Here is a 22,432-nt window from a genome sequence, read left to right as displayed (position 1 = left end):
CTGGATTCAATAGGGCTAAAATCACCAGATGTGATTTGTCATGTTGGTCATAACAACATTCTGTGTGTCTTTTATTCTGAAACATCAGTAAAAGTGTGAGAACAGGCGCTAGGTTAGTTTTAAATAACCCAAAGAAAAGATGACAGTGAAGCTCTGTCTATCGTACGGAGCAAGTGAAGGTTCGTTTGTTGAAGACGACTGAACTTCATCAGTCATCCGATGTTGGACTTTGTGTTTGCAAAGCGAGCTGTGTTATTTTACACAAATCCTCATTCTCAGATCTCTGGGCCCTGATATCTGGAGTGTGCGCCTGCAGCAGAGGCACAGGGTACAGGCTCTAGCATTAATCATGGAGAAGGATGAAAGTGTCGCACACATCTGCCTCCCTCTGCGAAGTCTGCCTTTGAAAGCCTAAACAGCTCCCAGAAACAGACTGACAGTTTCCCGGTGTTTACTCAATCTCAGATTTCCTCTGAGAAGATGATCCCTGCTCTTTTCTACCAATGTATCATTGTAACTTGTGTTATAATGATGCGTCTCAGTGTATAGTCGCACCATGTAGCATAATCAGTGTAACTTTTGGATAGGTTTGTTAACCCACCCTGGATGTTAATGTTAATATGAATACTGTGTTTGCTTCACAGTATGAATTCAAACTGAAGAACATAAAGAAAAAGAAGGTCAACATTGTCGTGTCCACTGATTACGTCAAAGTGATTTTGCACAAAAAGAAGAAGGTCAGTCCTGTAAAATGCCACCTTTTCAGATTTAACATCTTTATGTAAAATTATGTTTTTAAAAACCCCTTTGCCACTACCAAGCCACGTGTTTTTGTGTTGTAACAGAGAAAAGGGCGGTCATGGGATGAGGATACCATCTTGGTGACACAGGATCCCATCTACAGGTAGGTCTTCCTGATGATGATGATCAGTCAGAAACCGGGCAAATAAGCAGGCAGCTTGTATCTTACTGAATGAAACTCTTATTCAAAAACTCATCAACCTGCTTTCATGTACTGTCTTGCCTTAACAGGATTTTTTATGTCTCCCATGATGCTCAAGACTTGAAGATCTTCAGTTATATAGCAAGGGATGGACAGAGCAACGTTTTCCGCTGCAATGTTTTCAAATCTAAGAGGAAGGTGAGTCTAGTTGCCTGAGAAAATGATCAGTCTGGTTGTTCTTATTGTCAAAAAGTTGGATCAGATGTCCAACACAATATCTCAGGAGGAACACCTTAAAATTGTTTAATTTTGGTAAAAGTGTTCACTTGGACTCAGTTACGAACTGATTAGATTTGGTTAAAGGTACATACTGTGAATTTCACTGGTTGGCAGAGGCAGCAGTTCTAGTTCTCTTTATTAGTATTACTATTATTATTATTATTATTATTATAGCACAAACGTTTTTCAGTGTATCAACTCCTAAACATAGTGATATAAACATATCATGCAGCTCTTTGAGGCATGGGGTGCTATTATTTTTGGAGTTCTAGCATATTTGTGTGCATGTAATTTTCAGTTGAAGTCTTTGGGAGGAATGATGTGACTGATCAACTTTAAAAAGCCTACTGCTCTGACATAAGTGCAGCTAAACACTCTTTAGACTGGTAAAAGGAAAAAGTTTGTGGTAAGCTACTGTGAGCTCACTAGTTGCTGTCTGTAGGGTCATACAAGTAGTTAACATAAAGACATGAGAGCTTTGTCAACCTCCTCATCCAGTTCTCTGCAAAATGTCAAACTATTCCCTTAAAAATGTACATCTTGAGTACTAGCAAGCCAGGGAAATACAACGTAGTAAAAGACAAACTAACACATTGTTGGTTCTGGTGTCTGGTATCAAGGATTTTGTTGATTTTAGTACAGAATATCTCCAGATTTATCCTTTAAGAGGACAGTAAACAGCAATTCAATCACTGCATTTTGTTTTCAGCTCCCTACTTTATACAGCAGGATATGATCCCCGCTGTCTCAGTGATGTATGGTACGGCTGAACCACGCACAGCCAATAAATCTGAGAGTCAGACCCCTTGTGTGTGTCAGGGTCTGAGAAGAAAAGGCATGTTCCTCTCCACCTGTCTGAATATGAAGCTGAATGTTTTCCTCCATGACAAAGACAGAGCATCAGGATGACTCCCATCCCTTCACCATGGATACCAGACAGACAGTGACTTTGTAAGGCTGAATAATAATCATCCTAATGGGGAGAGAAAAGAAGAGCAGCTTTTTCATTCAGACATTTTCACTACTGTTGGACGAAACACACACCACACTGTGAGGGGTCACGGCCAGTGGTGCATCACTGCCTTCCTCCCCAGGGATGAGAAGCCTTATCAGGGTGTAGCAGACCAAGCATGTGTGCCAAGTAGAAGGAGATGGACCAGCTGATAAGAGAAGATTTGATTTCTCCTCATCACAGCATGGTTTAGATGCCAGCTCAGCCCATCCACAGAGCCTTTTGGGAGACTTGGCTTTTTCGCTAGACAATTCTGAAGCAAAATTTAATTTTGTATTAATGGAGCAAAATAATTCAATTCATGACTTCATCCCCGATATGTTGTTTTGCTGTTTCACTTGACTGAACTTCTTTTACGCTTGAGTTACTTGACATTGACTGAATGCTTGGAGGCAGGAGGATCCTCCAGAGGCAGATGGCAATAAATTTATTTTAATGCTGCTTCTGCCACTGTTCAATACAGAAAATTAAAAACTCACCTTTAATGAGACCAGTGAAGGTCATGGTGGATAGTTGTTAGTTGCAGTAGATTTAGCATCCTACCACAGGACTGCAGATTAGGGTTTCAGGGACTAGAGAAACTCTTAAATCAATCAGGAATCAGGTGTTCTGCCTGCTGTATGTGCTGAGCTTAAGAAACATTGATACAGCCATTCATGATAATTTTGTACAGAACTTTAAAAACCCTGTGTAGCTATTAGAACAACAAAAACACAAGGCCTACAACCATCAATTATTTTTTATTATTGATTAATATTTGTTCAATAATCAATTGGTTAGAAAACAGTATGAAATGCCCATCATAACACTCTATACACCAAAGTGATGCTTTTAAATGGCTTGTTTTATCTGACAGCCCAAACAGGTTAAATTTACTAACTGATGAGCTCAAACTAGGTCATGTTTGCTGTTTACGCTTGAAAAATGGCTTAAACAATGAATCAGGTATCAGTTACTCGTAGTTATGATCCTGACGGATAATTACTGTATAACCTGACTCTACAGCTCCCATCTGTTTTAAAGGAATAGTTCAAGACTTTTGAGGTTGGTATTAAAGCAATACTGATGTATCCCTGTGTACATCAGAATAGGTCTTAGTTGTTGACACTTCTACTACTCTCCACATTGACCCTGAATATTTCCAGCTGTGCTTTAAAAAAAGTTTCAGCTCACTGTTTGTTGGCCCAGCCCATAACTCTACTGTTTTGGTTCACTCTACCTACTTTCAGAGTTCTGTCTTTGTCTGCAATAGGCATCTGTTCTCAGCAAAAAGCTCTAAAAACATGATGTACACTACCTGCTCCACACTAAACAGTAAACAGACAGAGCTAGGAACCAGCTCATGAACAAAAATGAAGGTTGTAGAGGTTTTCAGAGAGCCAGATGTTTATCTCAGGAGTTGGAGGAGACCAAGAACAGAGCTAAAATGGAGCAGGAATTCAACTTAAGACACTCAACTCTAAATGAATGACAATGTTGCTCTGTAACAGCTGGGTGCATAAATAAGCAACTGTTTGCTAACAAGCTCACTATATCAGTTTGTGTTGTGTTCACAACCACTGCTGCTATTATTGCAGACATAGGATAGTTTTAGTAAAGAAAAACAAAAAAAGAAAGAAAATTATTAAAAACCAATACAATTTTTGTGAAAATGTATTGATGATGGAGATATGGCTTTACTGTAATATAAAAGGAATCATTTTATATTTTGGGAAAAGCTCTTGGTCACACTTTTTTGTCGAGAGTTGGACAAGAGGGTTGCTACCACACTCAAATAGCCAGCAGCCAAATAACATAGCATTAATATTTCAAACAAGGGGAAACAGCCAACAAAAAAGTTAAACCCCTGCTTAAAACCTCAACTTGTCACTTTTACCCTTTAAGCATTGTTCTTTGTTTATACAGTGGAGAAGGAGCCATCATAAGAGTCATCTTTGGACAGAGCGAGTAAACAGGATGTGTATGTGTGAGACATCAAGTAGCTAATTTCTGAGGTACTGCTAATTAAATGGTCTCTGATTAATAACCAGATGATGCCAACACACCTACTGAGCCTTCTGCAATAACAACCAGCTTTATCTTCACCCCCTCTGCCTCCAGAGTTACTCGCCTCTGAAATTGACCAATCTATCAGCCTGACAGCTGAATGTGTTCAGAGCAGACACACAAGGACAAGCCGCTAAAGCATTCTTCTGCCTATAATGTGGTCTATGGATCCCCTCCTGTTTGCCTCTGACTTCACTGCTCCACCCTTCCCCATTTCCTTCATGCCACTTTTGTGTCTATTTTTCCATCTTCCTTCTTGTTACCTGTGCACAATTACACACACGCACACTCTGTCTATCCTCTTTCTTTCTTCTGCCTTGTTACCTGTGCACAATTACACACACATGCACTCTGTCTGTCCTCTTTCTTTCTTCTGTAACTACTCTGGCACCTCGTTTTCTCTCCTGCTGTGTCCCTTAATTTTTGCATACCACCTTACTGAGCTCCTGCTGCTTCTTTCCCCCCTACCCCTGCTTCCAAAACTCCAACTCTCACACACACTTCTTCCCTCTCAGTCTCAGGCCATGAGGATTGTTCGGACGGTGGGGCAGGCATTCGATGTCTGTCACCAGCTGACTCTGCAGCAGAAAAGCGATGACCAGGAGGATGAGGAAGAGAAGGCCGAGGAGTCCGAGGCAGCGCCAGGTGACACATGCATACACACAAAATTGCATCCACATATCCAGTATCTTTCCTTTCTGTCCTGCTCTTTTCACACACACAAACTCACTCTGGTTTTATTCTCCAACAACACACAAATGCCCTCTGTTCCTCTTGCGTTCTCGCTTACACAAACAAATCTTGACTACCTGCAGAAACAAACAGCGACTACACACACCTCTCTTAGAAAAGATGTCACTATCTTCTGCAGATAGTTTTCTTAGCAGCTTGCTGTGCTGCCACAGCTGATTGGTTTGGCGAGCCATTGATTCAGTACCTTGTCTGTGTGGGCCTCTGCCAATTCTGCAGCTGTCATCACTGCTTTTAGATGCATTGTAAATTATAAAGGACAAATTAAAAACAGCATGAAAACCCCCCACATATACTGCAAGTATCTGGTCTCTGCAGCAAAGAAGAAGCTGGCATTGTCGGAAGAGACGGACCTTGAAGCTACTACAGAGGAGAGCATTGAATGTGTCTCTTCATCAGACCTGGAGAAGAGCAAAAAGGACGAGGCCTTCAGGAACGATGACAAGGTAGAGTACAGACATTGTCCTCAATCATTTCAGTGTCAATCATACAAAGCCTTTATTTTCTCGCTCCATTACAAGCCAGCCCTGATTTATGAATGTTTATTCCCCTCACACTGTAAAAAAGGTCGTAACTTTTTTAAACCAACTGCTCTGTACGATCTTCCATTTACTTTCATGGAAGACTAAATAAATGGCAAATCTTTACATTTAAGAAGCAGCAATCAGTGAATTTGGGCATTTTTGCTTTACAAAATGACTTAAAGAGAAACTGCACACATTTTACACTTCACAAAAGTTTTGTTCATTATTCATCCAAAGGAGTGATACCCAGTTTGTGAAAACAGCTGCATAGTGTCTTCTCTGGTTTCTAAAGTTTGTGAAAATAACCCAGATGATGTCATAATGATGTCATCAGGGTTATCTCGACTTGGATACTAAACACTTATAAGCAAAAGTCTGCTTCACAATCTATGGATGGCGTGTTTGAAACACATGGGTTTCAAATGAAAGACAGTATCAAGCTGCAGTATGGTAATTGTAGAACCCATGTTTCTAGAATTTGAGGTATACTCAGGAGTAATCTGTCTTTTCTGAGTCTCTTCTGTTGTTTGACTCAATGAATAATCCTCTAATCATTTCAGCTCTACTAAAATTCAACACCCAAAAATCTTTTAGCTTCTAAAGTCCTGCATTAACTCCTTCCTCTGCCCAGATGTCACAAACGAATAATGTAAAGTCAAGCAGGACAAAATGATTGATCTAATATGTTCATTCAGCAGAAGAAATATCTGAGGACAACGGGATGTATTGTTCCAATTTCTTTCTAGTAAATTTTGATCTAAAAGTCAAAAATGTCCTGTTAATAAATAACACAGGTGCTCACAGAGGGGCCTCATAAAAATTCGTGAAGAAAAAGAAAAAGCAGCACTGAGGGATGTATCACAAGCAATCACATCTTTAAGTTTTTGGGGAAATGCTCCATATGGCTCTACAGTATTGATGAGCTCATGGTTTATTGATGAATACACAACAAGGTTTTGTAGCACTGCTCTGCATCTCTGATATTTGTCAGCTCATGTCCAAACCAAGTCTGTGTGCTGCTGTCAGCTATTCAAGAAAGAAAACTAGTGTTGTTCTAATGAGGGGTTAATTAGTTTTAAATGAAAGCATATCTAATTACGTTGTTACCAGAAAACAAGAAAATTACTGTAGCTTTATAATTTCAGTTTTTAAAGCAATTCTGCCACATTAAAACAGCAGTATTTCACCCAGTATATTAAGATCTCATTTCTCCTGTGCGTAATTTGTAGGCCATGTGTCCTTCACAGTCTTTTATTAATGATGAGAGTCCACCATATTGATCTCCCATCTTCAATATTACAGATTAGTCATGGCCTTTACAGCTGCTCTCCACACACAGCAGCGGTCTAATATAATTCTGAGTCATAATTCCTGAATAGTCAAAACATTCAACAGCAGCCCATCCAATCGCTCTGTTTATAGATTCCACTGACTCATTTTGGATTTTACACTCCTGTTTCAACTTCAAACTTCAAATCTACCAAAACAACTTGAAACTGTTTTCAGTATCAGTATTAGGAACACCAGTACAATTGTATGCACTTCAGTGTTACACTTCCGCCTTAACATCTGTGTTTATGAAGCTCAAAATGTTTCAGTTTTTGGTGAAATTGTCATAAATGTATAAATTTAATTATATGTTTATTATTGAGGTCATAGTTAAAGGTGGTGTTGTACTGGGCTACATTATATTCAGAGGTGTTCCTAATATTCTGACCCTCTCATGTATATAGCTGGGGAGGACAAAAATATAGAGACACCTCTATTGTACACGCATGCTATGATTTCATCACATAGATCCGACTGGGTCCAGGCCTCCCAATCAGTAATCAGCCTTTTAGAACTTAAGGCTCACTTCTGATTGTTGGGTCCACCTTCTCAAATAAATGAGAACAAATAAACATAAAACACAACACAACATCAATAAACTGGGCTGTAAATATGTCAGCAGTAATGACCAAAATAAATATTCTGCTTACCCTCAGGGAGACACTTGCTTCTGGGAAATGATGGTGAGAGGCTTGACATGCAGAGCAGCATTTAAAGTTGCTTTCACTTTGTTTCCTGCCTTTGATTCTGTGAGAGTCACGGTGGAAAACCCTGACTCACATAAACAGGTGGTGGTGAAAGGCAACAGACATTTGATGGCCTGTTTTGACAGAGAGGAAGCTGCTGTCATCTGATAGTCTCATCAGCTCCAACACAGTGCACAGAGCCTTCAGAAGCAGGAGGGACAGAGAAAGGGTCCAAACTCCAAATGTTCCCATGTCATAGGTCTTCTGGGAAGCAGTCTGCAAACGTTAAGGATAAATTGATTAGTGTTGGGTTATAGCGCTGGATATGTTGATATATAGCAGCCGCCATTACTCATGTCAACAATTCTTCAGCTCAAGGTGTCTCTGGAGCTGGAGAGGGGTATTGATTGACTTTAATTTGCAGCTGCCTCCCCCAGTGGCTCTCGACACATATCCACAGCGCTAGACACAATAAGCTCAATCTGCGATCACAACCTGACTGCCTTGCTCTGTGCTACACAAGCAGCAACATAAAGCTATGTGAAGGCCTCAGTGCTGGCCTTCACCATGTGAGGGCCTAAACCACCACCAGGGTAGAATTGGTTGGGTAATCTTTTGTTTTCTTTATTTAGGTGTGTAGTTTTAAGTTGTAGGCATAGGTATTGTTACAGGTATTGTTTGATATTGGACATACATATTGATCAATGAGCATGCACATCTGATTACTTTTGTATTGTTAATATGTGTAAATTTTCTCTTGAGTTACCATGTTTCCTGGTCCATGTATGGGGGCAGTTCTGCCAAACGATCGGACTGAGGAGGTTAAATAGGGGTTAAATACCTCCCTCTAGGCCTGGACTACACCATGTGCTGGATACAAGAAAGGGGGGAGTTTGGGGGGAAGGTGTTGTTTATTTGTTTGTAATTTATGTTAAGACATTATTTGTTAAGTTATGTTATCTTTTTTTTGGCTTAAAAGAAAGCCTTTAGTTGTCAGCAGACTGTTGAGTGTTTATTAGTTGATTATTTTGATAGTGCCTTTGGTCTTTCCCTTGTGTGTGTGTGATTGGTTTGGCCAGCCAATATATATGTTTCCCTGTGTGTGTATGTCACTTGTGAGGTCAGTTGGTTTTTGTTGTGGTATCAGACAGTTCAGTTTGCAGTATTGTGAGTTGCTTTATTTTATTTATTTATTTTACCTCTTTTATGACCCAATTTATCTGATAATAATGTTGTTTGTATTTTGTCTTATTTTTTGGGTTCATAAAAAGCCAATTTTTTTTTACTCTAAGCTGTGTCCCCTACTGTTTGGTCCCTGACAAGCTAGCTTTCAAAATGGCTTTAGATGGCTTTGTTAATGTTGTGATGACTTTCTGTTGTGCCTGAAGTCTGTCCCTTTCCCATAGGAAATATTCTTTTGGTGTCCCAACAAATCAGGGTGCTTCGTGCTTAAGTGTCTCTGGAGCTTTGATGTTTAACTCCACATTTTACAGGGTTTCACCACATTTAATATTTTGTGCTGCCTCCCGTTATGAATCTGAATTTAATATACTCAAGGTCATATTTCCTCACCACACACTGTGGAGCTTTTACTGGTATAGGGTTGTCTCCCACCTCACTTTTTCGTTTTAAAAACCATTTTTGTGTCACTGCAGTAGAAGGAACGCTGGCAAGTTAGCCAGCCAGCCAGCTAGCTAGCTAGTAGTGGCAAAACATATCTCTACCTGATGATGTTTTGTAATAGCCCTCCTATTTGTCGTTGTTGGTAATGAGGCCAACTATAGTCGTGTCATCCAGAAACTTGACAATGTGGTTGGTGCTGCAGCTTGGTACACAGTCGTGGGTCAGCAGTGTGAAGAGCAATGGGCTGAGCACACACCCCTGTGGGAGCCCCTGTGCTCAGCGTGATGGTCTTGGAGATGTTGTTGCTGACCCGCACATTTTGTGGCCTCCCTGTTAGAAAGTCCAGCACCCAGTTGCAGAGAGAGGTTTTGAGTCCCAAGTGTCCAAGTTTTTGTGTAAGCTGCTGGGGAATGATTGTGTTGAATGCTGAACTGAAGTCTAGGAACAGCATTCACACGAGTTCTTTGAATCTAAGTGGGTGAGGGCTGGATGGAGAACCCCAGTAATGGCATCCTCTGTGGACCTGTTTGACCTGTATGCAAACTGAAATGGGTCGTGAGATGGATGAAGGATGGACCTGACTTTCTGCATGATGTGCTCGAAGCACTTCATAATGTAATCAGTGCTACAGGCTGATAGTCACTGGTTGGGTGGGGCTTCTTTGGAATTGGAATTATTGTGGTGGCCTTGAAACACATGGGAACAACTGCTTGGCTCAGAGAGATGTTAAAGATGTCCTCACGGACATGAGGTGGGGGTTTATAGCCTGTGAGGGTGTGAATGCCTCGCCAGAGACTCTGTGCATCTCTAGTGTTGCTGAAGTGTCCTGATATTTTCTTGCTGTACTGGCGTTTTGCATCCCTGATTCCACGGGACAGGTTGGCTCTTGCTGTTGCTAGGCCTGCACTGTCACCAGCCCTAAAGGCTGCATCTTTAGGAACACCTGCATTAGGAACACCTCTGAACGTTGATCATGTTTCTATGTTTCATAGAAACCTTAATATAATTAATTATAGAAGTAGCAAAGCCCAATTTGCTGTAGGTGTCCGATGACCCATCTCTTCTCCTGAGCTCTCCCATGCTCGGAGCGTCTGTGTTGGTTCAGTCAGCAGCAGAGGGGCCACGCTCTGCAAAGTACCATGTCCAACTCCTACAGAAGCAACTGCAGCAGCAGGAGCAGCAGGCACTGGCAGCTACAGCACAGGTACTGCACACACTAAAGAGCCCTTCCTTTATTTTACCGGAGCCATCTTACATATGTTTTTCTCTTTGTGTCTGCAGTGTAACTCACTAGACAATATAAAATTAACATTTATTTTAAGTAAACAAATGAAAAATTTGCTCAAATTATGGATATGCCTCACACATACAAGAATAGACCACAAATGTAATGTATAAAAGGTAATGCACACCTGGTACTGATCACAAATATACTGCTCATAGAGGAGACTTACCTAAAAATTGTCAAAATTTTACTGATTGATAACTGCCTGACAGAAAAGACACACATACTTTTACCCCAAGTGGTTTTAAAATGTACAACATCTCCTAATTAAGAATATTAAAAACTTTGTGTTGTATGACAGAAAAACTTCTGAGCACATAATGAAACCGAAATCTCTTGAAATTGCTAAAATTGCCAGTTTCATCTAATGTGGAGAATGTCAGTTACAATAATGCACTATTTCATTGTCAGTCAGTGGTGTGTTGAATAGGATATGGTGAGTTTTTCACGTTATTAAATCCAAAGAGCTTTTGAACATTTTTGCACCAAACTGCCTGTGCTGTGGTTTCAAGGCTTTTAAGATTTTCAGTTTCTATCTTACTTTGGCCAATTTCATTGATGGAAGATGATTCATAATGCTGATGAACTGGCTTCATCCAGTTTCTTCCAGTGTGGTTTCCGAAGAAACCAAAACCCTCTCTGTAAAGTCACAATGAAATGTTTGTTTGACTTAGGACTCACTGTATAACTTTGTTAGTAGTTTCCCCTTAACAACAGATCTGGGTTTTACTAAATTATTCTTTGTAAAGAAAATAATAAAAAGGAAAGATTCCTAAGAAGTAATAATGAATCTTCAGACAGGTTCTGGTTTTATCATGTGTGCAACTGTGTGTGTTTTGGTCTGTTCAGGTTCTGGTGCTCCAGGACCAGCTGTCACTGGAGGTGTGTGCGCGGACTGAAGCCCAGGCCAGAGTGCAGAGGCTGCTGCAGCAGAACACTGACCTGCTGCAACACATTTCCTTGCTGGTTAAACAGATCCAGGAACTGGAGCTCAAAGCTGCTGGCCAGTTGACATCTAGTGAGTGTAAATCTGCTTTATTCATCACTTAAACAGATAAATGTATCTGTTTTTTTCCTTGCTCCTGTCCTTCCTGTCATTGTGGCTCCTTTTCACATCCACTTCTGGCACACAATTGCCCTTGCAGAGCATTCAGTACTGCTCTCTGCTCTCCCCTCTCTGCATTTAGCCAGTGGCAAAATGATGTCACATAGTCCTGATTTTTCAAATCCTGTCATCACAGATGACATCCCACTCTGCATAATCCCATCTGCTTTGCTCAGACCTCTCTCTTCAAACATCTTACATCTCTGTTTACATGTGATGACTAAGACTCTTTCTGTAATTTGTTTTTCTCCTACATATCTGTCTCTTATTCTTTCTTCTCAAGGCTTTTTTGATTTCTCCACAGTGGGCTCCCAGGACAGCCTTCTCGAGATCACTTTTCGCGCCAGGCCCCCCAGCACGCTCCTTGAACCCCTCACCCCCTCTTCATCCACGGGCCCATTAGCAGCTCAGTCCCAGCTCCAGATAAATGACAGCGCTTGGGTGTCCGCCCTTTCTGGGCCCTGCTCTCCAGGCACCATGGGCACCAACACCAGTCCTCTGGGGCTCAGTGGCAGCGGGGTTCGGCTTGAATGCTTTCGTTTCTCCTCCCAGGGCCCAGACAGCCAGGAGCAGGGCCAGAACACAGGGGACACTCCCAGTGACGGAGCCACAGATGAAAGCTCACTGCTGGGGGAGCAGGTTTTGGGAGCCCTTGAGCTGCTTCGGTTTAGGGAGTCAGGGATTGGATCAGAATATGAGTCCAACACAGATGAGAGTGATGATCGGGACAGCTGGGGGCAGGGAGAGGGTGTCGGGGCTGACAGTACAGCTCGACTCTTAAATGTCCTGAATGTCGAGAGTCTGTCGGACTGCTTAGGAGATGAGATGGCTGTGTAGTAGTGCAACTTCATACTTGCACACTACTCAAGTGGGGAAAATTCTGAATCTGAAGGACTTTATCACATACATATGTATTGTGACATCAGTAAACATCATCATCTGCAGGCATATAATATGTGGGGGGCTGGTACAGCACGGAGTGTTTCCTCACCACTGTTTGGACAAGCTTAAAATTTTATCTTTACATTTTAATTTGTCATTTTGAGAAGATGCCCCATTTGCTTAAAGGATAAGGCAAATCATTTTCTATACTAATAGTATTTTTAGCATTCTCCATACAAAGATTAAGGCCGGCAATGAACTGCCTCTACTCATGGTTAATGTCTGTCAGTCTGTCAGTCCTGGATTAGCTTCTTGGTCTGTTGTTGTTCAAAAACTTTTAAAAACACATCAAGGAAACACACCACTGAACTGGGTGACACATTTTTATTTATAAATCCCCAAACCCCAGAGGTTTGTATGAGTCAGTTAGCTGCGCATGCGTGATATCTTGCACAAGCTCTTTGCTTTGCTTATAGTTCACTAGCTCCTCACGCTCAGGTCTGGGATTTGCTAATGAAGAAACATGCCGCCCAGTGCAGTGGTGTGTTTCACTGATGTGTTTTTACTCGTTTTTGAGCAATAGAGTCCATGGCACAAACAAATAAGTTGATCCAGGACTGACACTGACAGTAGCCACGAGTAGAGGCAATTCACTGTCGGTTTTAGGCTCTGTATGGGGATTGTGGAAAATACTATTAGTATAGAAAATGGCCGGTCTTATCCTTTACGTATCACATAATAAAAACAAAAATGCTGAAATTATAATTAGCATGCAAATGCTGACATATACTAATTTCCATTAAGCATAAACTAAGGTTTTGCAGCTTTGCAGGTATTTAGTAATAAACTATTGGACAAATTGAAATTTTAACCCAAGAGCAAGTTTTTCAGTCCATTTTTCACCTTGATGAAAACTACTTAATGTAATTCAAAATAAAACTTGCCTTTAGCATCTGTTTCTCAGCTCCACCCCAGCTCCAAAGCCAAAAACATCACATGTCCTTCTAGATAAGAATTTGGTACAGTGCAGCTTTATTCAAACCTGCCATTGTGGTGTTTCAGGCACTGTCTCTCTATAAACTTCTGCTGTTTTGATGTGTGTGCATTGCATACTGTGTGTATCCCTCTGATGATTGGTGTATCTTACATACATTTTGCTTCCTGACGTAATCACCACGTGGTTTTGCACTGTGGTTGTGTCTGTGTTTATGAATTTGTGACACATCCAACATGGACCTGTTCATTTTTGCTGTTTTCTATGAAGAAGAGCTTTATTTGCCAAAATTGTCTTGACATGCCAACACATTTTTGGAGTGTGAAAATTAAAACCTTGCTGTGCTTGCTATGATGCATAATTTGTAAGTTACACATGGGTTTATAAATGAGCATGTATTGCTCATACAATACTTGGCATGGTTTTTCTTCATAATTTTACATTATTGAAAAAGATCTGATGACCATTTTCTGATTAAGAGATACTGTCTCAGAGCAAAACCTTGTGTGCAGGTGCTTTTACAATCTTGTCTCTGCTGTTTAATAAAAATGTCACTGCAAGTCTTATTTTATAAATGCCGTACTGCGGCAGCGATTAACTGCTGCATCGCTGTTGCTCCACCCTTCAGAGAAACTGTGTGGAAAATCCTGAAGTACCAATTCAGGGAAAGATGGAGGCATGTAGGAAATATCTGGACCCCTTCATATTGTTCTAGCCAGCTCCACCATGCTGACTGTGAGCCAACTCAGTGAGTCACTGAACTGGGGACGTGTCTATGAGTTCTTTCCAAATCAATTAATCTCTTCCTGGCTGTCCTTTCTGCCTCTTCCTCTCCCTCAGTCACCTTCCTCCCCTCTTTTCCCTGAAGCTCGTCCCATTTCCTTCTCTTTTGCAGTTGCAATCTGTGTGCTGTATCCATATTTTTCTGTTAATTTCTGGCATTTCTCTCTAAGGTTATATCTGTTCACATGAAGTACACTAAAATGAAAGTGCACTCACATCAGTGTTTCTTCTTGTGGAATTAAATGCCCTTTCTCAAATGCTGTCTTGTGTCATGGTATCGTATGTCCAGTGTATTTGGTGTGACTTACTAACGGTGTTCTAAGGTGATTTATATCAAAATAGGTGTCTAACATAATGATTAGCAGCACCAGTTTCTGGGCTGACCTTTTCAAAATATTTTCCATGTCCCTTCCTCATGTGGAAGGTCTTTTGTGAAGGTGATGGCTCTTCATTATCATTAGAGATGCACCAGCTGTGGTCATTAAACAGGGTCAGCTCCCATTAAGCCTACTGTGTGCATTTACAGCAGCAGTTTGAAGTAACACTGCAGATAAGCTGGAAAATATGAAGAATATCAGCCATTACCCACCCACATCTAGCCACAACACCCTGCAGCTCCACTAGTACAGCTGCTGCTGACACAGATAGTGGGCGTTCTCCAGGAGTCGGCCTCTAGTTTCATTCGCTTGATTATAAAAAATACTGGTCTGTAATGTCATTTTGCTTACCCCCTCTTGAATCTGTATCAGTATTTTGTTTGTATTCTGCAGGTCATATGAAATTAAGAAAACTGTTTCACTGTGTTACATTTATCTTTTGGTTTAGAACTGAAATATCTGCCACTTGGCAAAATGTTTCTTTTATCCATTCAAACGTTAAAGAGCTTTTTGACTTATCTACAATGTTACAATGGTGAATTATCATCTTAGACATGACCTAAAACTAAAAAAATAAGGGGTGCATATGTTCTAGTACTTGTATACAGGAGCAACAATATTACTTTTTTCTAACAAAATAAAGTATTACGTTATAGTTTAAGGATTTCCTTGAATGGTTATATTCTCCAGGCTGTTGCATGTTCACATGAGCTTGCCTGACATCCACCATGCCACTGTAAAAGCATAATTTTTTCACTGCGCCCGGTTTTGTAGATATATTTTACCTCCTGCTGCTGCACTGTGACCAGAGGATGTGGATATGTATGAATTGCTTTTGAGAGCCCCCACTGGAACCAAGATACAGAACTTGTATGGAGATGAGACAGCTGAAGTGGAGGACACGTTGGGACAGACACACACGGTAGCACTCATCACAGAGGACTGGACTTGTCTCAGTAATCACAGTTACCTTGGGGTCCCTTTATGGTACATTTAGAACCAGTGGTGGAAGAAGTACTTGCATCCATTACTTAAGTAGGAGTAGCAATACAACCGTGTAAAAATACTCTGTTACATGTGAAAGTTCTGCATCCAAAATGTTACTTAAGTAAAAGTACAAACGTATTAGAAGTACTGAAAGTAAAAGTTCTCCTGCAGAATGGCACATTTCACACTCCTGTATTATAATTACTGGTGCATTAATGTATACAACACATTTAATGTTGCAGTTGGTGAAGGTGAAGCTAGTTTTAACTGGCTTATATACATTTAATTTGAATTGCTGCTGGGTAGCTTGTGAATTTTCCACCATAGATCAATGAGGTCTTATAATTATGCTGTATTTTTGTATTAATCGAGATCTGAAAAGTAACTAGTAACTAAAGGTATAAAATAAATCTAGTGGAGTAAAAAGTACAGTATTTGCCTCTAAAATGTAGTGAAGATAAAGTATGAAGTAACAAAAAATGAAAATACTCCAGTAAAGTACAGATACATCAAAATTGTGCTTACATACAGTACTTGAGTAAATGTACTTAGTTACTGTACTTTCACCACTATTTAGAACAAAAAAGTCAAATTAATTTGCAATTAATTGTGAGTTAACAATAGATAATCATGTGATTAATCATGATTAAGCCCTGCGATGGATTGGCGACCTGTCCAGGGTGTACCCTGCCTTCGCCCGATTGCCGGCCAGGATTGGCTCCGGCTCCACCCGTGACCCCGTTCAGGGACTAAGCGGTAGAAAATGAATGAATGAATGAATGAATAATCATGATTAAATATTTTAATCAATTGACAGCACTAAAAGAAATAATAATTTCAAGAACAATATTTTAGATGATTTCAGTTATAGATAGATAAATAGATAGATAGATAGATAGATAGATAGATAAAAACCAATAAATATTTTTTAACATTGTCACTGTGAGCATGTTAGTATGTTGGCATTAACATTGCTGTGAGCGCTGCAGGTTCTGAGGCTTGTTAAAACTTATCAGTACTCAGCCACCTGCTTTCCTAGTACATCATCATATTAGTCATTATTCCAATTAAAATGATCACCTGGTTAAATGATACTTGTGCACTCATGCAGATGTGAGCCTCCAGTTTTTGTATGTCTGTTGTGTAGCCATGCGTACCTGAGGCAGGCAGCAGCTTTCATGACTCGTAAATCTCTCTCCCACTCACATCAGGAGTCATACTTTGCCACTCAGTCCTCAACGTTAATAATACAGACAGTCTGTATGGTAAATATGTATTTGGAATCACCAACCAGGTAGCTTAACTTAGTATAAAGACAGGGAAACAGATAGCTCTAGTCTGTCTAAAGATAACGAAGCCTGCCTATTGATATCACCTAGAAACAGTTAACTACACCAAGCTAGTTGTGTTTATGCTAACCTTTCAGCTGCAGCTGCCTTTCAACTCCTGCCTTTGTTCAAAGCTAAGCTAATAGGATACAGCTTCATATTTAGCATCCAAATATGATATCTAGCTCTTGGTAAGAAAGAAAATAGGTGTACTTCCCAAAATGCCAAACTATTCCTTTGAATGAACATAAGTTGTAGCCTACATAGTATAACATAGCTACATTATGAGTGCTGTTATCTTCACTGATTAACGTTAGGAGTAAGGGATCAGATATTTCTTCTGTGTTTACATCAGATATTTTGTGACAGTACTGAAAACCACTATATTGCAGGCTATTCAGCAAAAAGTTGTCAAGAAATATAATATGTAATACATGGCCATAGTGTAGGCTATATACAAAAGTAGTGTTAAAGTCTTTAGTTTTTGTATTTTTATTTTTTCTGCTTCTTTCCTGCAACCATTGCATTTACTTCTGCCTTTGTTTTTATACATAACACTGAGCAGGAAGCTACTAACGTCTGTTGCTGGAGCAGCAGTTTGTAGTGACTGTGAGTAAAACTTTTTCAGTGGGTTAAATCATAAAAATAGCTTTACTGACAATATGATAACTATAAATGTTTGGAAAAATATGCCTGATTTAAAATACATATTATGTAGCCTAATTTTCCTGGCACCAAATCATTCACATATTGATCCATGAACAAGTGTTTGCCTCCTTTTGCTGTAACTACATTGTCCAGTCCAGTGATTTTTTTTAACATCATGTCTCCTTCAGTAATTAGCAGGTTCTCCTCTGCTGGAAAATGAATTCCAGTCTGTTTTTGTCAGTAGCTCTCACTGGAAATTGCTGTGCTTCTCTCAGCTGTGTCTGTGGACCATAATTGAAACCATTTGTGGATCAGGTGGAATTCTGGGATGTTAGCCTCACCTCAAAATCCCAAAGTGTGTTATTTTCTCCATTTCTTTCCTCCAGCCAGAGAGACTGTTACATCAGCCTTCATTTCCTCTCTCTCTCTTTTTTTCCATTCCCACAAAGTCCTTCCGAGGAAGAGGTCAGCGACTCACAATGCTGAATGCATCAACTCAGAGTAGATGTGGAATATTCCCTGAGACAGATGGTTTCATAATAACGAGAGAAGAACTTGCAAAAGTAAGTCAAATCCACTGTTTTCTCTTGTTATTATTAACTCCAATGTCTGTGTTGATTTTGAATGAAGCTTGTGTTGCTCAGCTCAGTTCAGAGAGGAACATCATGTAGGAAAACAAGTCTAACATAAAAAGATCTATTTATACACATTAAGATTAAAATGGATTAAATATTGCAGCTGTTTGCTGTACAGAAACGGAAACTCCAGGGAGAGCTGTGTTTCAGACACAAGTGGTGTGATACAGGTTATTAAATTCAGTGTTTAATGTTCCCCTCTTTTATTTCCTTCCATCTTTATGCATGAAACCAAGCTGTAATGCTCCCTTAGTAATTACACTGACACAAAGGCAATGTACCCCCAAATTTCTGTTGCTGACAGCAATTTCTTTACAGTGGTCTGAGTGTGTTAGAGGTATATGTTACTGAGACCTTACAGGGTTTTTACAAGGTAAACGAAATGCAGGTACTGAGGGTTACAAGGAGGACTGTGTGTGCATGTACCTCTGTGGAGCTCAACAAGCTTTTAAGGGATATTTAACGCTATAGAACCATTTGTAACATCTTGTTCTGAAATATATGTAATAAAAACTTTTCTTACATGTATTTTAAATTTTTACCTTTAACATTTTACAGTATTTTAGCCTTTATGGTATTTACTAATACTTACTTTTCCTTTATAGTTTTATGTATTATTTATTGCGCCCTAGTTTTCAGCACAGCTTTAAGAGTAACCACCCTGTATTTCATTGTTTTCATTGTTTGTGTATGTGCCTCTGAATTGTTAGAATCATTCATATTTAAAATCTAAAACACCGGATGTAATGTGGAATATTTGTTGATATGATATAGAGTAATTTTAAGAAATTGCTTACTTAGGATTACTTTGATGTTTATTGTAAGTTGCACTACTAATTTCACACCATGGTCTACAAACTTCATTAAACATGTAGGTGGGAAGCTCCTTGACAAAAGAGATGATGGTCACGGAGGTTAATCTGATCACACATCATGTCTTCTTTATCCTATTGGCTGCCACTGTACGAACTCAAGTCAACCCAGGTAGATATTTCTGTTTAACCTTCATGTCACATACCTGATGCTGTTTGTCAGAGACACACTATAAACCAAGCTAAACTCTTTCTATCATGCATTGTTCACTGAACGTGCAGTGGTTTGTGATACCATCCCGCAAAGTGTGATGCTTGTGTCAACCAAAGTTTCCAACTGTATACTGAATATCAGCCTGTCTATGTGGATATGTCATAAAGTTAAAATAGCTTATTTATATTCCTGAGGGATAAGCATGTTGACAAGATGGTAAAGGAAAGCAATTTTAGGTGGGTGGGCTTAAAAGAATGTAAAGGGTGTGTTTCTATGTGTGTGTGTGCCTGTGAGAGTGTGTGTATGTGGTTTACCTAATGGTCAGAGAGCAAATATCCTTAGAACAAGCAGACCTTTCACAAGCAGGGGGCATTCATGAAAAAACAAGAATTGTAAGCATCGTAGGCAACACACACTCGCTTACACACACATGCACTCATTTGAATTTTCCACTTAGAATATTTTCACAGTAAAAGGCTTATTTGTTCTGCTGCTCTCGTAAAATACGTGCCAGGGAGTTCAGTAAGAAGGTGAATAAAACACAGACGTCCCTTAATTACCAGGTAGAGATGGTAGGACTAAACAGTGGCACAGCAGTGAGTAGCTCCACAGTGCGCTTACTGTATCATATCAGCACTGAAATGTAGCTTCTGTTATCCTTTTTTTGCACATGGACATAGTTGAGAGAGGCCAGTGCTTTAAAAGTCAAATAAAAAATGTAACATCTTTAATAGAAATTGTGAAAATGGGTGAAGACTAAAGACCCAGCAGTTCTGAGGCCACTCAAGTCTCATTTTGCGTAGACTGGCATCTACACAGTAATGCCTCTGTTTGGCTTTAGAGGCCTTGCAGGGCTGCAGGAAGGGGACTGGTGGTGGTGGTGGTGGGTAGAGGGCTCGACTCCTCATATACCGCAAATACACAAGAAGGACACAAAACTCTTATGGCATGCTAACATATGCAGGACACACACTGACATAAACACATAACAGACATATTGATAATGTGAGCAACATGTGTTTCAGTGATGCACCATGTTTTTGCAGAAACGTGTCGTTATCCTCTTGGTATGAGCGGTGGGCAGATTCAGGATGAGGACATCTCTGCCTCTAGTCAGTGGTCTGAGTCAACTGCTGCCAGATTTGGAAGGCATGTTTGATTATACATTGCTCTTCTTTTAGCTCAATTCCATGTCACTTACACTGGCTAACATACATAAAACATGTCATTAGTATGTCACTAGACAGCATGCAAAGTGTTTACTACAATTTGGTCCCAGTAATCAGTATACTGCATCCTTCTTCAATGATAATCTGCAAAGTCCTGTTTCTTTTTGACTGAAGGTCCTTCCTTCAGTCATTTGTGCCAAATTCTTTTTCTGTTGACTTCAAACTAACTACTGCTTTGGCTTCATTACATCTTGCACATGCAGATTTGTTTTCACCAGAAAACTGCCTTAGTCTTTGTGCTGTTGATGTAGATTTTAAACATTTATGTCAATAGATCAAAGTCACTCTGTTGATTAAGATTATATGATATGACTGAAAATCCCCAAACAGCTACTGGACCTTGAGGTGTGATTGGTTTGTATTCCCAAGGTCAGGAAAGAACTACATAAAGGTTGGGGTTAAAATTAGGTTAGGTAATGGTACAGGTTAAAGGATTTGTTCTCTCTCTCTTGTCAGTCTTGAGATCAATACTACTCTCATATCTGTGTAGTAAATATGGAGCCAGCTGGAGGTTAGCTTAGCTTAGTTTGCTACATACTGTATACTGCATAGTCAATGTTTCCTGCCCCTCTTTTCTTCCCCTTCCATCCTCCTGTGTTCATGCTCCTTCCTTCTTTACCTGAACTCCTTGTCCTTCCTTTCCCTCTCTCATTTCTTCCTCCTTGTCAGACTTGACTTTGACAATGGAGATGGCGATGGGGCTTGGTGTCCCGACATGTCCGAGCCAGATGGCCTCAAGGAGTATCTCCAGGTGGACCTGCGTTCACTGCACTTTATCACGCTGGTGGGCACCCAAGGTCGCCACGCTGACGGAATGGGTAATGAGTTTGCTCAGCGATACAGGATCAAATACAGCCGTGATGGCAGCACATGGGTGGGCTGGCATGATAGGAAGGGAAGACAGGTGAGCATGGCCAGATGGCACGGTGTATCCTTGTGCATCAACTAAGTATGTACACTCACTCACTTGGGTCCAAATTCAAGGTACATGAACTTTAATTATTTGCATGTTCTGCTACATTGTACTTCTATTCTATTACTTTTTAGTGGCAAATTATGAGTCACTAATACTCATTCAGCAGAAAAGCGGATTATACATGAATGTATATCAGATTACTGGACTATAATTACTGATGTATTACTGTGATCATCACATCTAATGTTGCAGCCAGTAAAGGTGGAGTACATGTTAATTTGAAGTACTTTACATACTTCTGGGTAGCTTGTGAATTTCCCACCAGGGATCATTAATGTCTTATACTGTGTTTTGTTTTGGTCATCTTATTCTGAAAAGTAACTAGTAACTGAAGTTATCAAATAAATGTAGTGAGTAAAAAGTATAATATTTGTCTCTAAAATTTAGAGAAGTATGATGTAGCACAAAATGAAAATACAAGTAAAGTAGAGATACCTCAAAATTGTACTTAGGAGCACTACTTGAGTAAATGTACTTAATTCCTTTCAACTTTGATTACCAGGGCCAATTTTCTGAATTATAAACACTTTTATTTTTTACCCTTGAAGTACATTTTGCTATTGATACTTATAATATTTAAGTGACCTTTTTCTATGGAGTATTTTTAAATCACAGTATTGTTACTTTTACTTATATAAGTAATACACTTAAGTAAAACTGTAATAGATCTAATAAAAATCTAATATGATTCTTATCTTCCACCATTGGTGATAGATGGCAAGACAAAGGAACGAACCAGCAGACATCTTCTTTTCAGCAGATAAAAACAGAGTTTATGGGAAATGTGGTCAGTTAATAGATGGCAGAACCAGCAGCAGCACTGCTGTGAGACAGACAGTACCACTTTATTTACAGATTTATTTTATCATATAGTTAGTGTGCTAAAATGCTACACATAGCAGTTTTGTCATTCAGAATCCACAATTCCCTTTGCTCAGTTTTTGTTCAAGTACACTTCTATCCTTGACATGCTGCTCTTACTCAG

At 39.8% G+C, this 22,432-nt stretch overlaps 2 protein-coding genes across 2 annotated transcripts in view; both read left to right on the top strand.

Moving 5' to 3' along the window:
- The window catches only part of LOC109951350 (carboxyl-terminal PDZ ligand of neuronal nitric oxide synthase protein), a 15,539-nt gene extending 2,859 nt beyond the window's left edge, over window positions 1–12,680 (top strand). The window contains exons 3-10 of the mRNA XM_020585814.1: window positions 645–737; window positions 846–904; window positions 1,033–1,141; window positions 4,796–4,925; window positions 5,349–5,476; window positions 10,235–10,396; window positions 11,327–11,495; window positions 11,887–12,680. Coding sequence (XP_020441470.1) covers window positions 645–737; window positions 846–904; window positions 1,033–1,141; window positions 4,796–4,925; window positions 5,349–5,476; window positions 10,235–10,396; window positions 11,327–11,495; window positions 11,887–12,419 — 1,383 coding nt within the window. The 3' untranslated portion in view covers window positions 12,420–12,680. The remainder of the gene's footprint in view (window positions 1–644; window positions 738–845; window positions 905–1,032; window positions 1,142–4,795; window positions 4,926–5,348; window positions 5,477–10,234; window positions 10,397–11,326; window positions 11,496–11,886) is intronic.
- Window positions 12,681–18,064: 5,384 nt separating this feature from the next.
- The window catches only part of LOC109951357 (discoidin domain-containing receptor 2-like), an 11,073-nt gene continuing 6,705 nt past the window's right edge, over window positions 18,065–22,432 (top strand). The window contains exons 1-4 of the mRNA XM_020585827.1: window positions 18,065–18,144; window positions 19,092–19,200; window positions 20,289–20,391; window positions 21,141–21,399. Coding sequence (XP_020441483.1) covers window positions 19,116–19,200; window positions 20,289–20,391; window positions 21,141–21,399 — 447 coding nt within the window. The 5' untranslated portion in view covers window positions 18,065–18,144; window positions 19,092–19,115. The remainder of the gene's footprint in view (window positions 18,145–19,091; window positions 19,201–20,288; window positions 20,392–21,140; window positions 21,400–22,432) is intronic.

Source organism: Monopterus albus, unplaced genomic scaffold, assembly GCF_001952655.1.
Source record: "Monopterus albus unplaced genomic scaffold, M_albus_1.0 scaffold378.1, whole genome shotgun sequence".
Taxonomy (NCBI): Eukaryota; Metazoa; Chordata; class Actinopteri; order Synbranchiformes; family Synbranchidae; genus Monopterus; species Monopterus albus.
This window is presented reverse-complemented; position numbering and strand designations above follow the sequence as displayed.